Below are 18621 nucleotides of genomic sequence, written 5' to 3'. Positions count from 1 at the left end.
CTAAATCTGTTTTATTAATCTCAACCAAGGGCAAAAAATTTTGGATATTAAATATTTGGATTCTAAAGGTTGCAGTTCCCTGTTATACATCATCATCCTACGTTAGATTCCCCTACAGAAATCAACTGTGGCTTGATGATCAAAAACAAACTGAAAACTGCACCATAAGCTGAGCCAACATCCCATATTATTGTTTTGCATGTTGCAAAGGATTTTAATCACGGTGTGCTCAGAAAACATAATGGAAGCCTTTGATTTTAATGGGGTGCAAACAGCTGGATGCGGAAGCTGTGCTCATTCCCACCTGGACACATTCTTGGCTGCCTCACTGCTATCAGCTAAATAAACTCCATTAAACAGTCCTGGCACCGACTCGTATTATTAAAAAAGCTTAATTATGTGTTATCTTTTTTTTCCCCCTCTCCTTCTCTGCATCTGTGCTGGCATGTGCAATCTATTTCTCATTTTATCTGCAGGCCTAAATCTGTAAATGTTGCCTCTCTGCCTTGCTATCCTTGTATCCGTGTCTCCTCGGTGAGTTTCTTTTTCCTCCACGGACTGTATTGATTCTGCTTTTAACGGCAAGTGTGGAAGTGAGTGTTACTGCAAGCTGGGGCAGCTGGGCGTCTGTTTTCCCTTGCATGTGGTTTTACCCCATTTGCGTTTGTCAGTGTGTGAATCCCCACCCCCACATGTTTCTGCTAGTCAACATAAAGAGACGAGAGATGCCTCCGTGTAACGCTGGAACATTTCAGATTAAAACATCAACTGTCAAATCTATGTATTCTGACACTTGTGGACATTCGGTGAAAAATATAGCAGGATTTCAGTGGATTATTTTTCTGTAATTATTTTATTTTTGGTTTCAAAATATATATTTTTTTGGAGGGCAGAAAAATGAAAACCAGAAATCTAGCCCACCCCCATTTTGCCTCATGTATATGAATAAGGTTTTCCACTTTCTCTGGAGAATTCCAAAAGAATTTATTTATTGTTTTGTTCCACCCCTTTCCCCCCCAGCTTTCTCCACCTCCAAGGTGCTTCTTTTACCACGATTCCACCGCAGTGATGCATGCGCCCGCCACAGAGATCAAAGATTCATAGATCGTATTTCGGTGTTTGCATTTGCACTTGTACGGGAGCTTCCAACAACCGAGCAGATCCAAAAGCACCGTGAAGACGCCTTGGGGGTAAAGGGCGCGAAATCCGGGTCTGGATGTCAGAAACGTCTACGGAATGAGCTGCCTTCATCTGCTCACCGTGAAGGTGAACCACATGCTGGGATGCCTCAAAGCGTCGTCGGTGCATTTAAGACGGCAGTCTGCAGCCAGTCCTCAGACATAAATGTAGATTTAAAAATGAATGAAGCAATAACAGCAGTGTAGAGCAGTGGCGACTTAAGTGGCTTTCTTTAATGGTAAACAAGGCCACGTCTGTCTAGTGACTTTTTCTCAAAAGTGGATTTTTGTGCAACCAAATCGCAAATCAAATATATAACACTCAGCTGCGTTAGACTGTTTTTTTTTTTTTTACATTTTCAAGTAAAATGCAAAATTTCATGTTGGCTCTCAGACTGCAAATCAGGAAGTTGGACTGTTACATCTATGTGAGAAACCAAGCCAAAGGGCTGTTAAAGGTTACAGCGTCGTTTGTGACAGTTTGAACAAAAAGGAAAATCCACCGGGACTCCAGCATGTCTGTCAGGCTCAATATGAAGGGGGGAGACAGAGAATGAGGTCTGTGTGATAAAAAGAGAGTCTAACAAACGCTGTAAAGGTTAGTAATAGACGATAACGCATTCAAGGCCTCTTGTGGAAAAACTGCTTCCTAGTGCAGAGTTAATTAATGCTCTACTTATTTAGAAACACTCTTTATTTCTTTTGCCACGGGATGTGTGGAGGAGTGGGGTGGTGCCTGATTGGTTTGTTTTGATTCAACATAAATTGCAGGATGTGATAAATCATGGGCGCACAGCTGCTGCTCCGACTATTTTGCTTCTTGGTCCTTCCCCCTTTTCTCGATTGTTCAGTCGTTCCCAACGAGCTTTGCTCATGTGTCACTGTCGAGCTGCTGCAGCCGGCTTGAAAACGCAACCCGACCGTGCCATGGTCGCCACAGACCCCTGAGAGTTACGCTGGAAGGACGTCCATACAGATCAGACGTGCGCAGATCAGGCTAAGATCGTCGTGCAAACCCTCGAGCTGTTCCATACTTAGTTATGCTGCAACCAATAAGGACGTTAATCGACTTTATTAGGATTTGACAGACCAATGCAAAGTGGCACATAATTTAAAATTAAAGGAAAAGTTGAACTTTTTTTTTTTTTACATAAATGGAAAATTTATAAGTTTGCGATATAGACCTGTGTTCTAAACGTGGTGGTGGAAGCATCATGCTATGGGAATGGGGTTTTTTTCTACACAGGCAACCTGCCAATTAGAGGGCAATGTTTCAATTGCAGTGTTGCATAAATAGGCAACTTATGAAGGCAACTGATTGCACTGGATTTTCTGTATATGAATCGGAGTAGAGGGGAGTAAACACTTTTACTCCACACTTTTCAGATTTGATTTAAAATTGTTAATCTTCAGATATTTTCCTTATGCTTGTACAATTATGAACCGTATTGCGTTGGTTGGTCACCCACAAAATCTCAAAGTAGTTTGAGGTCGATGGCTAAATTATGTCAAAAAGTAAAAAGATTCACAAATTATTTATGCTACGAATGGAAAGTAGCATCTTGTTCAAGCCATTGTATTTACGTCAGCACTGTCCATTCCCTAACATGCACCGTACCATTCAAATGGAATCGGTTCAAAATCTGCAAAATCTACTCGCTGCTTTATGCTGCATGAAACTCTGTCGCCGTGTGAGTTCCAGTTGCATTTGCGTCAGCGTCTCTGAACCGCCCGGCCTGAGAAGAGCAGCAGTTCAGAGCCTCCTCAGCCTCCCCATCAGACCGTTATCAGAGTAAAGCCCGCTGCATCTCCCACTGAGGCAGGAGGCACGGACCTGCCCTCCAGCGCCTTTCATCTGTGCCTGAATGCAACTCGACTCAAACACACACACAAAGCCCTATTATTAAGGTTTTCATCTGTGTTCTCTGTACTAAGCCCTGTTTTGGGGTAGCATAGAAATTATACACTGCTGCACAGAAAAAGAGGAGCAGTTTTTGAAATGATTAATCTTTACAATTATAGGATTATGGTAACCAGTCATCCTGGTTGAAATGTTTGTAGCTTAAGATCTTACAGTTGTTAAATGGAGAATAAATAAGGTATAATGTGTCTGAAAATGGCTGCTTGCATTCTCTTTCTCCTGGGGAAAAACGTTCTCTTTTTTGTGCATTAGCTTTCAAAAGGGATTTTGGTCACGTATGAATGATGCAATTTGCCTGGCTGGGCTACCTGACCGAGACCCGACAGCAGGTTTGGTTATTTACTGCTGTTCATATTCTATTGGCATGTACGCCAGCATGTAAGAGACTGCTGTGATTTTGTTTTTGACAGTTCGATTGGAACTTGTCTAAATCCTGCAAAGATGCCAGTCGTTTTATCTCATACCTTTCCAGTTTTGGCTATTTGAATTCAACTTTTTGTTCCTATGGATTCTAAAGTAACTCCAAGTTATTGGTTGTCTTTCAGACAGAAAGAAAGTGCAGCTTGGGAATCCTGCGGAATATCGGTTCTGTGCCGATCATCCGACGACTCAAACCCTGAAATAGTGATGGGAGTACCGTGGAGATTCACCACAGACTACCGTACAGTCGGTGCTCTTTAATTAACTCCTCTTGCTAATCCCAGAGATGTTGTAGGTAGGATTTGATCTCATTCGTCTGAAGGACAGGAAACATTTTATTTCCCACTGAACAAACAGCAAATCGTTTTGTTGTTGTTGTTTTTTTAAATAAGTGGATCATTTCCATTTGCGAAAATCTTTTGTTTCTGACGACCCAGCAGTTGCTCATGATATATGCACAGGAGCTGGTGAGATAATGTTCCTGACTGTGCTTTGCAGTGCAGTAAATCTCTGCTGTTTTATATCCTGCTGCGATGTGTAATCCTGTTGCCTTATCTTTCCACATCAGCCTTCCTGCCTCTGGTTTGCTTGACAAGCCAGAGCCGTACACTCAAACCCACGATAACATCTGTCAGAATATTCTTAAGATGTTATTTAAAAAAATGTTATTGCTTGCTCTCTTATAGAGGTCATGTAATAGTTATAATAATAGTTGCACCTCGCTGTGTCAGTGGCAGCTTTCAGTCTATATTGTCAGACTTTTTCATAGCTGGTTTCTAATGTTTCCTTTATTCTTGATCCATCAAGCAGTCAGTCCCCACTGGCGTACGAGCTCTCCATAATAATGATATTAAGATAATGACGGAAATGAAAGAACTTAATTGCCACATGAATGCAATTAGCCGCTCCATTGACCTCAGCTTACTTTTCCACTAAATGTCAGATTAATAAAATCAAAGATCATCAGTGTAAGACTGCAAAGTTTATTATGTTAACGAAAATGTAAAAGACAATCTAACAAGATGACAGAGGCCTGTCTGATTGAAATCGCTCTTTAAAGTCAAAGACACGCAAACAAAGTCTTACGTTGACCTTTTTTTTTTTAAGGAGTACTGATCATCAAACACCTAATTTGAATGATTTTTTTTTTAAAGCATGAATTGAGTGATTATATTTTGAAAAAGATTGCAAACAAACTTCCCCAACGGTAATTTGTGAATAAACCCATTTAGAAGTTGATCGCTTTTCGCTGGCGAATTGTTGGGTTTATTTAAACTGGTTTGTCTCCAGCATTTACCCAGCTTTTCTTTTGTTGCTGTTGTTGTTGTTGATGCCGTATGTAATGCAGGGGGCATCCATTTTAAATCGAGTGGAGGTCGGGGTTTTCCAAAAGCTTCAGAAAAACACCTTTGATGGTGAGATTGGGATGAAAGTCCAGCTGTGTCCACGTTTGAACTGACTTGCTGCTAATTCGACGTGATTACGAATTTCAAGGTAGTCCAATAAATTACTTATTCCACTCTCCTATGTTGGTGGTTTTTAATTCATTTTTCAACCTTTACTATAAGGCAGTTGCTTTACTGGCAGGGATTATGTGAATATATTCTTTCTTTAAGCAGAGTAATTATGAAAATTACTTTTGAATTTTCTTACATTTTTTTCTCCCCCCTGATGTTGATTCTGTTGCTGCGTTTTTTCTTGCCATAAGTGCTGAATGTCGTTGGGTTTACCAGAGGCTCCAGTTGAAAACAAGTCGGCGTGCTTTTTTTGGACCATGTAAACAAGGCTGCCGGGTTAATCGTACCTCTCGTGGCATTTTTCATGCTCTGCGGATCAGGTGAATCAGAAAAGCAGAAATTATCAGCTCACCTCATATGCACCACCTCTTTAGAAGGATTAGAGCGGACGTAGGTGTTGCAGTTACGCTTGGTACAGCACAGACTGCTCCTCGCTCCGACTCCCACAGGCCGAGCGACTGTTCCAGCAGCTTAACTTGAGCCAAAAAAAGAGCAAACGGCTCCTAGACGGGAGCTTCTCGAGCCTCTATCAGCGTGCAATTTTAAGATGGTAAAAGTGTTGAAATCCACCTTTGGACATTTGGAATGTTAAAACCCACAAACCTCAAGAACAATGTCATTGTTGAAAGGATTTCATGAGGAGTTTTTCGAAAACCATGAAGGGAACCCCTTTTGCTCGGCAGAGATCACAGTTGAGCGTTTTGGCGGACATCGAAAATGGGTTTGGAGGGAAATTACCGCTTCACCATGAATGCACCATCCTAATGTATGGATCATGCAGGATTTCCTTCTCAAATTCTGTGGGAGGATAAAGATCGTCACTTTTAGTTTTTCATTTTTGTGTATGGTGGACCCCAGTTTTTGGGGCAGTTGGGACCACAGTTGCCCATAAAAGCTTGAAATCTGCAAATAATTAAAACCCTTTCTAAAAGTGACTATAGCTGCATAATGTAACAGTTCAAACACCAAATATACCTTATATACGTTAATATGCACAGTGGAAAACATTCTAGCACTACTGCAAATATTAATATCCACAATTTCTGTTATTTCCACTCTTTGGGGTTCAGCCAATTATTGGCAAGGGCTTTAAATGGCGTTCCTTGATTGGCTGCTTAGAAATAGCCACCAAATGGCATGTTAAGTAGCCTTGCATGTATGTATTTAATCTGTTCAAGCTTGCTCTTCTTTCCAATATTTTAGATATGGACTACAAAAAAAACATAAATTAATCGATGAGTGAATTTTCTTTGAATAATTAGAGGTTGGATTCCACAGAAAAATCCACAAACACTTAAAATACAAACACATTTATTTATTTTTGTGGTTGTTTAGATGTGTAAAAATCAATAATTGAAAGAGAATGGACTTAGCTTCTAATCCTAACCCTCAATTGGGGATTAGGATTAGACGTCTAGGGTCATGGACATGATTAGTCCAATGAGATGCAAACTCACCACAACCTGATACACATTCCTAATGTTTGGCACAATTGTTTTGTTTGTAATGAACAGATGCTAAGAGTGGACTATATTTAGCTTTTTGTGATCCATTGTTTCCCATTTTAAAATGGAAATGTCCCCTTTTTTGCTGAAATAACAAATATTAATGCTTACATAAATTAAACACACATGCAGTCATTTCCCCCCCCATATGCTCATTGTTCCTACACCTATGAAACATTTCCTTTCTTGCTGTTCCACAACTCCTACCCAACAATCATAGATCAATGACATTTGTAATTAGGGGGAAAAAAATTATAATCTGGACCAAAGAAGAGGGTGTCATCTGTCTTGACATGTGATCTGCAGTGCTTGTTGGTCGGTGGTTGTGTGAACGGGACGCATTGCCAAGGAGGGCTTTCAACCTGCGACAGATAGCTCAGTTTATGACAGCCATCTGCCTAGTATGAGTGTGTATGTGTGTGTGCGTGGACGCATGTATGTGCTCCACAGACACGGTCGTGTTTTCACTGACGGGTGCTGGGCTCCAGGTGGCTGCTTACTGTAATATTGCACCCTCAGTGAGCAACAACACGGGAGATGTGGGAGCCCAGCAGAGCTTGTTAGTCATAAAATCACAGCCGTTGGCGGCCTGCTGTTACCGCAACCCCGAAAACTGAAACCCGAGTAGAAGTTGGGCTCTGGGCTTTTAGGGTTATGGGTTTTATTGTTTGTACAGTCTCGAGATCTGTGAACTCTTATAGGGGCAAGTACATAAAGTGCCCTCCAAAGGCAGTAATCTTGAACTTTTCTGTATTTTGTCACCTTAAAACCCAAATTTGACTGTTGTTTGGATCTTATGACACATTAAGTTTTTAGGGAAAGGAAAATGGCAAAATTGTAATCCCACCTAAGAGGCCTGGCAATGGGGAACACAGCTCCCAGCTCAGATGGGGGAAAATCTGTTGAAGGGACAGCTATTAGTTTTACATGCTGCAAATAGGCAATAGGGTATTTATAATGCCGAACACAAAAAGGTAACTATGGTAAAAGCACATAATAACTTGCTGACCTCTGGGATAGACTCATACCAGAAACCCAAACAACAAATATAATCATACAAATGCATAGGACACTGAATATTTCACACATCAACATGTGTAAAAACAGTAAGAACTGTCAGTGGCATACACAAAGGTAGACACTGCTGTTATTACTAGCACGGTAAGGATTTGACCCTTTATTTTGGCTATGGCTATTAAACTGGTTAGAAGCTTTTAATTTGAAAAACTCAACATCAATCCATCTTGCCTAAAACAGTTAAGTTGGGGGGGAAAAATGGTTAAAATGGTACATTCTAGCAGTTTAAGTTTCTAAAATAGAAGCCCTTGCTCGTGTATGTAAAAGTATTATTGGTAGGTTCAAACATTGACCTAGTCCAAGCACCAGGCTGGAGATGTCCAATTAGAAATGGCCGCCAGTAAATGATAAAATGCTGCCTCATCTTCAAGACACCGCACAGTCGCAGCGACTTGTTTTCAGTGGCAAAGAAGAACATCTTGATGTCAGATCTCACTTGCGCTCCGTGAGGTTTTTGGTGGTAAAGCTCGGCGTATCAGAGAAGCACTTAAACTTGAGAAGAGAGACGAGATGAAAGGTACGGCAGCGTCTCCCCGACATTTGATCACAGCACAGGAAACACTTGCAAATAACACAATCCCGTCGTGTGCGAGCTGCGAATCCTCACCTGCGACCGAGTGCGATCTGGAGCCTCAAAACTCTCAGAAATCATTTACGGTGCTGCTTTTCACCGCCACTACACGGAGGGAGAATGAGAGACTATTTTTACACCGAGCTTGGAGAACAAAGTGAAAATCCTTCAGAGGGGAGAAAAACTGTGATGCTACAGTCTTTTTGAGAGAATATATAGAATATGCTTCATCATTCTTGTTGTTTTCTTCCAACCCGTGAAGATCAGTGTGAAATAAGTAACCATGTACAACTTAATAATGACTGATTAATTTATAGCAACTGCTAGCAGGTTGGTCGAAATAAACTTATTTGGAAGAAAGAGAAGAATTATAGAAATTTTGTTGCTCCAAGCTGTTGGTTCAAAGACGTTAAAAAGGTGACAAAAAACCTTAGAGTGCCTGAATATATGAATGGAGAGATTGTTGAATTGATTTTTAGTAAACTGGGTCTTGGTTTAACTAATATTGTGACTCCTATGTTGCGTAAATTACTACAGGAGTAGAAATTGAGAGTGTTTAGGTGCACTTATATTTTGGTATGGTGTTATGATCTTAAGTTATGACAAATCCATAAATTGTTGTTAACTTGAGGTGATATCTAATCAAGATTCTTTTTTTGATTTGTCTTTTTTTTTTACAGTAAGTAATGTTGTCTGCAAAATATCTTCATACTGAACCACAGCCTTTAGTGTGGCACGAGTACATGATTCACGTGTTTTTGTGATCCATGGACTGACTAAACTTAGACTTTGACTAAAATGCAATAAGCGGGACTAATCCTGCAAAAAGCGAAGTAAATAACTTTGATTCCTCTTGAAGATTCCTCCTGTCTTTAAACAGCACAATGTGCACGGAAGAGTATTTTTTTTCCTTTCCCTACCAAGGCACAGCCTATTTTCATGGCTATATTTAGAGGCCTGCTTCTGCTGGAGGTGAGGATATAGCCTGCTGTGTGTGAGGTGAGGGAGGCATATGTTTTTTTTCTTTTTTCTTTTTCTTTCCCCCCATCTGACCCACGTTTCCTGGTGTGAATTAAATCAGAGCTGAAAAGTGCTAAGCAGCTATGATATGGAATGGTCTCTCCAGAGAAGCCAGTGTCGCTTCTGATTCGTCCGCCGGGGTTAGAGTCGGGCCCGCTGTGTGCGCTCCCACTTTATGGCATTCTAAACCAGTAGCTTGTGGTGGTTTGAAGCCCATAAAATGAGAGGACACACACACAAAAAAAAAGAAGCCAGAGCTGCACCAAAATGAAACTGGAGCTCTTCGGCCACCTTTGTTTACTTTAGCTTATTTGTGCTTCAAAAACTAGTACGTCCATCTCATTCGATGCGAGAGCAACAGAAATGCCTCTCCCTTTTGCCATTCCACCCCAACCGGTTTGATTTATGTGCCACAGATGTTGCGTGGCCAGAGATGGAAAGAGGATGGTGGTCAAGTAGCGGAAAAGACGAGCTATCTTCATCGGCCAATGACGCCGCAGACAAACATCCGACTCCACGTTCATCCGGAGCTTGTTCATCTGTTCCACGCTTGTTCCACGTTCATCTGACGAAGCTCCGGATATAACGTTCCGGAGAGATGGAGGGATGTTGAGTAGGGACAGAGCGAGAGGGCAAAGATGAGATGACAGGGACGAAGTTGAGATGACAGGAAGGATGGAAAAATAGCACCTGAAAACACAGCTGGACGCTTGATGTGCCCTAAATCTGACACAGTAATCCTCTGATGGTCTGTTCAGTGAGCAGACATGCCACCTTTGATCTCTCACCCTGTTTTTTTCCCCCTTCTATCCAGCAGTTGTTACTTCATCTGTCAATTGTTAGCCTTCTGAGTTATTTTTGGGTCATTCCAAGCAAACTCACCTTCACTTCCAAGTTCTTCCAGAACCTTTATAAAACTCAGTTTTATTGGGTTTATTTTAACTCTCTTATTACTTTTGTGAAAGATTGTTAAACTGAGCTGTGGTTTTTTTTTTTAGACTAAAAATCCAGCTCAAACTGAAAAGCTCAGCTTTAGCTATTTGTGATTTGGTTCATTATCTGTATAGAAACCCCACAAGACAACACAAAAAGACTAAATGCATTGCTTGTTTTAACAATTCTTTAGTCATTATTCTGAAATCTAGCACTATAAAGGCATGCAACAGCAAAATATTGTTTCTTCATCTTCTAGAGCAGTGGTTCTCAAATGGGGGTACACATACCCCTGGGGGTACGTGGAGGTACTGCAGGGGGTACGTGAAGCTTTTCAAAATATCTTTAAAAAATCAGTAGGCTCCTCATAATAAGTCTTGGGAAAAATTATTTTGTAAAAAGTTCGATAAAATATAAATGTGTGTTCATGCACTGAAATTTATATTCAGTATTTAGTTTCAATATCCTTTAAAATAAAACGGTTTGACTGGTTTTATACCTGCCTGGTGGTCACCGTCTTCTGTTTTTCTTTCTTGTTTAACCATGCAACGTTTGCAATATGGATGTATTTGTCAGGTTCACTGATATAAGTTGTTTGGCTTTAATAAATCAGACAGTGATTTTACAGCACTGTACCTCTTTTTAATTCCATAAATGTTTTGCCCGTGTCAGGGGGTACTTGACTAAAAATATATTCTTAAGGGGGTACATCACTGAAAAAAGTTTGAGAACCACTGTTCTAGAGCTTAGTATGAACAATTATAAAGTAGATTAAATGGTATCTTGTACATCAATGATTTAATGAGGTGCAATTAATCAGGATTTAAAAAAAGCTAAATTTAATTTAGCAGCAGAGCAGAAAAGTAAACAAAAACTACTATAACTTTTATACTCAACATTTTTATTTTAGCAGGTTTGGTGAGAAACCACTAGCTGTGATCCAGAGATGGGTTGGTTTTATTTTGGTTTTTCACTTGTTAATATTTTGATCAGGTATGATTTATTATTGTTGCTACAATGTCTTCCCATACCAGTTTATTCCATTGTGTTGGGTTTCTTGGGGTTTTTTAATGCTACATTTTTCTTGTGTTTTAGCACCTTCCCTGTTTCTTCTGCAATCTCTCTCCATCAGCTGCTCTGCGTTAACCTGATTGTGCTCATCTGGTTTCCATGTCACTACGGTAATCACACCTTTGCATTCAAGCTCCATAGTTTTCATTGTTCACTGCCTGTTTGTTCTGCTGTGTCCACCCCAGTACCATGTTCTGTTCCTTTAATTCCTCTTCTATAAGTTCTTCATTTTCTTTCATCCTCATTGCTACGCACCTGCTAATGTATTGCTGAAGCTCAGTCGTAACAATTAATGAAACTGTGAGAAGTTAAATTTTGTTTGTTTGCTTGTTTTTTAGTTTTAAGAAAATACAAAACCTTAATTAATAAGGGCGGGGCATTGGGTTGGGCCTTTAGAGTGCTGTAATATCTAATTTTAACAACCTTCTTTAAAAGGTTGTTTTATTCCAAAGTTTTGGAAAAGTTATTCCAAAATTGAATCACTTTTGAAAGTGGAAGGTGCAGAAAAGATGATCTTGGTGAATCCTGCTTAACTAAAGAGTGGAAACTTGGATCTTGGAATGGGATCTCACCCGACCGAACCATCGGAAAACCAGTAAGATTTACTATTTCGTGTGCCTTGTAAACGATCTGGACTTGGAAGCCAGTATTTCTTAGTTCCACTGCAGTAAAACCAAATGAAACGTTCCCTGAGGATGGGATTCAAAGTTGGAGCTTCTTTGCAAACCCTGAGTTAAAAGGTAGTTATAGCTACTGCAATATATTCTAAATACTCTGGCTGTAGTCAGTTGTAGGTACTAAGCACAGGCAGTGGGCATCCTGTCAGTTTTGTGAATGCATAAAATAAAGAAATACTTTTGTACTTGAGCTTTCATTGCTAGTAGAAGACAACTTATCATTGACCACAACAATCATCAAATGCTGTTTGAATTCATCTTGGAAATATGAGCACAGTTTGGATGATGGTGATGATTGGCGTAACGACCGCCAAGATGGACCCTTTCTTCTTAATTGGGATTCTCACATCAGGGGGCATCCTTGTTGATTTTTACTTTTAATTAAGATTCTCACTTCAGAATCCAACTTTCTTACCACGACGGGCTGCATTGTCTGCATTTGGCATTTGGCTAACCATGGTTAGCATTCTAGCTCAGGCTAATTTTTCCTGTGTAATCACTTCTTCCCTTCTTTATCACTACATTAAATGGGAAGCTTAATCATTCATTTGGCGATATAGAACTACCTCTTGTTTCCTCTTCATATACAAGAAAATGCACTCTGGCTTTAATCTGCCATCCTCTCCGGGGTGATTCCATGGGGTTTCTTGGCTTACTTTACTCCTTTGCTCATGGTTTATTCATATGTTAAATGGAGCATTCCAACACTTTCAGCCTGCACAAATCACAAATATCAAAGCTATTGGATGTAGTGGTTCAACACGTAAACTCACTGCAAAAACAAATAAAATAAATAAAAAAAACAAGAATCCCACTCTGTAAGAAAGCATACCATGACAGTTACCTTAACACATGAATGACGAAGAGCCTCGGGTTGCTTGCTTTTTCGCGGTGCGTCTTTTCACAATCCGCCGTACAAACTACAAAGGTGGGGTGGGTAAAGTGGACATGCGAGCTGGTGATGAGGCTCAAAGAAACGAGTCACTTTTGACACTTCAAAGAATTTTAAACGCACTATCCGCCGCATGAGGAATGCAGAGGGGGTGTTTGTCAGGATCCTTTGTACTTAAAGGCAACAGCAGCTACACCCAGGTGATGCGAGGGGGAACGGCAGTAGAAAAGAAAAGAAAAAACCAGAGTTGTGTGAATTTGTGTCAGATGATTTTCATTTAATGTTTTCTTTGATATTTTAGTTCATTTGTCTGCTCCCTCATTTGAGATTCCCATGAATTTTTCATGCACAGTTTGTCCCGGCCAACTGAATCTGTCCAAGAGGCTTCTACACTATTCCAAGGTCATGATTTAAATCAGCACCATGATCCCCTATGCACAGAACATGCATTTTTCTGTCAAAATGTAAATCACTGTATGTTTTATTAATGGCCCTACACAGCAAAAATAATTTTACAATTTTAAAAAGAGCAACTAAAAACTTAAACGTTCACCCAGACGATCTAAAAACAAACCTACTGGTCAGCTGATGTGTGGAGTTGTACAGTAGGTGCTAAAATGAAATTCTGACGTCAATGTGATACTACAACTCCCAGAATGCTTTGCTATCTTTTTCCCCTCTCGTCGCGCTCCCAATGAAGTTGCGTTAAAGTGCTGCTCGGAAATTCCCCTTAAAATCACAGCTTCAACTTGAGTCTCATTTGAAGAAAAAAGAGAGTTGTACTTTTAAAAATTACGTTTATTTCAGTAAAATTGTTAAGCATGCAAATTAGTACATAGGCAGTGGACTTTAACTGAATTGTGCATTTAGTTTCATTCTGTGGCATTATATTCCGTTGCCACAGTCACTATGATACTAAAAGAGCAAAAGGTCATTTTCTGTCTTCACACACACACACTGAAGTTTTAATAAATTATCAATCTGTTCCTAATAAGCCAATTTCCTTGTAGGAATACATGCAGTTTCCTCAGCAAGAACTCAAGTCTGAACAGTCTGAGAATTTTAGATTTTGAAATTATTGAAATGTTGAGGAATCTTTTATTGGGTACCAATTTCAGCATTATTATCCAGTGTCCATGTTTTCTTATTATGCCTACACTATGGAGGGCCCATTCGGACAACTTGAAGTGAAAATGGTTTTGGCAAAACATTTTATTTTAATGGCTCATGCCTGCTAGAATGGGGAACTTTTAGACTCAGTCTCCACTGTTTTGCCAGCATTCTGTTTGTGGTCAAATGCTCTCTAAGGGCCAGAAACGTACGTTTTGGTCTCATCCAACCAGGATAACCTCTTTCACGTTGGCCGGTTCTCAGTTTGAGTCACCCTTCTTCTTCTAGTGAGCTACTAACAGTTATGCACTTGTCCTCTCAACAAATTCTACCACTTGAGCTTTGCATCTCTGCAGCTCTTCCATTGACTTCTGCTTCTCTGATTAATGCTGATCTTGCAGTTTTGCTATACCCTTAACATTTTTCAACCAAAGACTGAAAAATGTCCTTGGTCGGTTTAATCATGCAAGTTAAATCTTGTTGAGAAAATACATTCTGATTTGTGTCAGGCTTGTTCCAACATCGTACTTTGATATGTGGATTGAACTTAACTTTGTATTGGACTTCTCATGACTTTCCCTGATCTTTTTGTTGTTTTGTCTTCATAATGCTGTTTGTTCATAAGTGTTTTCTTGTGAATCTTGGGTACTTTCACACAGCATCTATAGCTGCTATGTGAAAGCAACTATAGATGCGTAGGGACTCTTGTTTATTAAACAAATGACTTAATTAGGTAGAATAGTTTACTTGGATTTTATTTAGGTTTATCCAAGTAAATGGGGCTAAATATAATAAAAACATTTTAGGATTTTTTTCCATGTTTAAATATTGAAAACTATTCTTTTACCTTTTCTTTAAGTATTATGTGCTATGTGGTGTGGTCTATGTGAGCCTGTCGCTTAAACTCTAAACATAGCTACGTTGACTTACGTGGTTAAACATACGGCTTTCTGCAAGGCAGTGTATGATGCAGCAATGCTTTTTTCCCCCCGCTTCCACCAGCACATCAAAGACCAATGTACTTTCCTAAGCCAGCCCCTGAATGCGGACTAAACTCGCGGTTGTCACGTTTCCCACAGACCCTGAAAGCGGCACGACTCCGTACCACTACGAGGAGCAGCAGCAGCAGCGGCGGCGGTGTATGTGGTGGAGGCGACGCTTTCTCCTTTCTGTAACCTAAACAATGACTCCTGCTACCGAGCGGAGGAGAGCCCGCTAATAGAATGCTTCACACACACCTGGAACCCGACGTTTCGCTGCTATTCCGTCCGCTCGCTTAAATGTCCCGAGCGTAAACATGTGGATACCTACAGAACATGAGAAATACGGCGTCGGTGAGTTTTATTATTGCACGTTTTATTATTGATATTCTCAGTGAAACGAAAACGGTTGCCATATTCTTCTAGCGCACACAAGTGCATTTGTGTGTAAATAAATGTGTGGATTGTGAACTAAATCTGACTCGGGCATTGTTTTCTATTATTATTATTATTTATAAAGCATCATTTTCCTGGGCTGTCTCGGTTTTAATTGAGTCCCACATCGCAAAACATATCTATCATTTTCTACTAGAGAACCCCATAGTTTGATGCTTATGTAGTTGTTTATTATTATTATTATTATTATTATTTGTATTTTCGCTGTGTTTTGCTGTGACATTAACCGGACAGCGTTTCTAAAAATAAAAAATAAAAATCACTGTTTCTGCTCTTCTGTCTGTTTGAATGGGAACCCCAGATAAGCTTCGGGCAGTCGCTGAATGTCGGAGTGTGTCTGTGCAAATTATCCGAGAGAAACCCCCTTGTAGATGGAGAAAAAAGTGATTAGGAGGTCCTCGGTAAACCGGCGCGATCTCAGGGTGAAATAGACATGGACGCGTGGAGATCATGGTAGCGGTGTGTGTGTGTGTGTGTGTCCTCCACATTGCATTGTTCCAGACAGTCTGGGGATCACACACTCAAACAAGCGACAACAACGCAAGCGATGCCAATTGTTGTTGCGACAATCCCGCCAGTGGACTTTGTCCTGTTGATGTGTTTGCGCTGATTTCCGTATTTGTCTGCAAAACCTGGTGCTGCTTATTGAACTGGGGAGGGCGGGGGGGTGGAGGGTCAATCAGGAGGGACACGAGTCTGTCATATGGACGTTCCCTGGAGAGATCTGCTCCGTGGAGATGCTTTCGGTCAATGCATGCCTCAACAGTTTCATTCAAAGGGACTCAATCAATGAGTGGGAGTGTTTGCCACCTTATTAAAACCGATTTAAATTGCAATTTGTTACTGCAGGATGATTATGGTTGGGGGACATATAGTTTTGCATTGAAAAGTGTCCCCCAAAAGCATTTGGTCTCCAATTGTCATTGTCACTTGATCGCTTTGCGAAATGTTCCCCCTGGTGAGTGTTTGTTTCCTTTCCCTATCCGACTTAAATCGCTGCACAGTTATGGCTTATTTGGTCCTGTGCTACACACTCCTCTAGAGCCCACAACCCCTATATTTGCAGACAAATGGATTTAAGCCCATTTTGCTACTTAAACCCACACCCGGCTGTCAAAGTTCACTCTGCTGAATCAAAGGAGGTCATTTAGTTTGGAGGCTAAATAGTTACCATTGTCCCAAGACTTCTTAAGGGTGCCCAGTTAATTGGATTAATTTTTATCCATTTCCCCCCCGCTTTTGCACAATACCAACAGTAAGACTCTTAATTGGCTGTGATTTATTCCTTAAGACGTGTTGGCAGCCACAGACTTCCTTTTGAGTTGTTTCTCTTTTGAGGAAGGAACAGCAGTGTTTTCCTGTTGTGAAATTCAGCTAGCATTATCCACAAGCGCACCCCCACACATGCGTGCACACGCACACAAGCAAACGTAACTAGAAGCTGTTTTATAGCACAGAGCGGTTGGGGCAACTTTAAGTCATAAGCTACAGCATGTGAACTGGATGAAATCAGAGGGTCAGTTTGTCTGGTTGGTGTCTGGAGAGGATTTAACTCATTCTGTTAGATCAGCTGAATCAATATGGGCTGAAGAAAAGCTTTTCTGTGCTTAAGGAGCATCACAAGGGTGAAGGTTGAAGTTTAAAGGGACATGCTTTTTTGATCAAAAGTCAAAAGCATCAACATTTGTGTCATAATAATGACATATTTTTTTGTGCAACATGAAATGGACAAATGATACTAAAATGTTGCTAAATGACACATTAGTATACTGAATGAATAAGTTGGATTGAGAAAAACTGAGCGCTTTTCTCTTTTGAAGGGGAACGAAGAAGTGATTCCTGCAAATCTTTGTATTTCAGATAAAGTGGGGAATTGTTTGAAGTCGAGAGCTGACTGGGAACACCTGAACCTAGTGTACTGTCTCTTTAGACTAGATTGACCTGGGAATGTTTGGGAATGTATTCTGCCATTTTTTTAACAATAACTTTGGGTGTATCATTGTATAATTATTGGTACTTTAAGATACTGTTGCCTTAAACGAGAAGGTCCTTGGTTTGTTTGACATTTGCATGTTGTAACCCTGCACATGCATGCTCTTTGGATACTTCTACAGTCTAAGAACACGCATGTTAGGTGTATATGGGATAGGTGTAAATGTGTTCATGTATAATAGTCTCTATGCTGCCCCCTGATGGACTGGAAATTTGCCGCTGGACATTTGTGTTTTTGTGCCAGTCATGATCCTGCTAGGGTAGAAGTTAAAGAAAATGGTTAAATGGATCAGATGATGTCACTCATCTTACTGTACAAAAAAAAAATCACTGATGCTTAATAGCCCTACTTAGGTTTTACCAAGAATAAGTGAACCAAAGTTAATATAGAACTTGCTGTAGAAATCCCAATATTGTTATTGTCTAATGGTTTGACGGTGCATGCAAGCTGTGGAATTATGGGCTATGCTACACTTTTCCAATATAGCAAAGATTTCACTACAACCTTAGATCATAACTCGAGGTGTCTCCAGAAATCCATGCTATTACAAGACAAAACATCAGATTACTGGAATCCAGACTGCTTATTTGGGAGGACAAACCATCATATCAGTCCTGACCATTGGTCCCCACCAGAAATCTCTGGAAAGAACAGCCAGTTTATTACAGTATCTCCCGGGAGCTTATACAAGGTGCAGCATCCTTTTTTTATCTTACACCAGTCAGTAATATCTTTGCTCTGGAGATGCTGTGTAACTCCTTACGTTAGCCATTTTAAACATGACTGTGATCTGCAGGTCCTTTCAATGAACGTTCATTTCACAGGCAACCTTGTTTTTTATTCTCTTTTTTTTTTGGTGGTTGAGTTTCCTTAGATCCTCACAGGAGTATTTGATCTCGGGGGCAAATCGGGATGAGCTCAGAACGCCTCGCTGTCTAATTGGGAATTTGTGGTGTTTGAAGTCAATTTGACTTATGAGCAAAAATTGTGGCCCCCTGAATGACAGGAGCCAATGCCATTCATGAAATATGGATGGAGTCTCAGCAGGTTGATATCCGGATGCCCATTAGGTCATTAGTAGGGTAATTATTGGTTAATAAAATATTACAAGAAGGTTAGAAGATTAAAGAGAGATGGTCTATCTGATTCTATAATTGAGGGGATGAGAGTTTAGACTTAGCAGTGCATTGTATCTTTTCCTTCAACCCCATATAGGTTGAAATTATATAGGAATAACAAAAGACATCGTCGTGATATTGATTTGTAATGACTCGCATATCCAAGGATATCTATAAGAACA

General features: G+C 40.2%; 1 protein-coding gene across 4 annotated transcripts in view; it reads left to right on the top strand.

The window, feature by feature from the left end:
• The first annotated feature begins 14992 nt into the window (after positions 1-14992).
• The window catches only part of dock4 (dedicator of cytokinesis 4), a 125521-nt gene continuing 121892 nt past the window's right edge, over positions 14993-18621 (top strand). For all 4 annotated transcript variants that reach the window (XM_023349960.1, XM_023349959.1, XM_023349961.1 and 1 more), the window contains exon 1: positions 14993-15226. In XM_023349960.1, coding sequence (XP_023205728.1) covers positions 15209-15226 — 18 coding nt within the window. In that variant the 5' untranslated portion in view covers positions 14993-15208. The remainder of the gene's footprint in view (positions 15227-18621) is intronic.

Source organism: Xiphophorus maculatus, chromosome 17 (assembly GCF_002775205.1).
Source record: "Xiphophorus maculatus strain JP 163 A chromosome 17, X_maculatus-5.0-male, whole genome shotgun sequence".
In the NCBI taxonomy this organism is placed as follows: domain Eukaryota; kingdom Metazoa; phylum Chordata; class Actinopteri; order Cyprinodontiformes; family Poeciliidae; genus Xiphophorus; species Xiphophorus maculatus.
The sequence above is the reverse complement of the archived record's forward strand: the minus strand, read 5'-3'. Positions and strand labels throughout refer to the sequence as shown.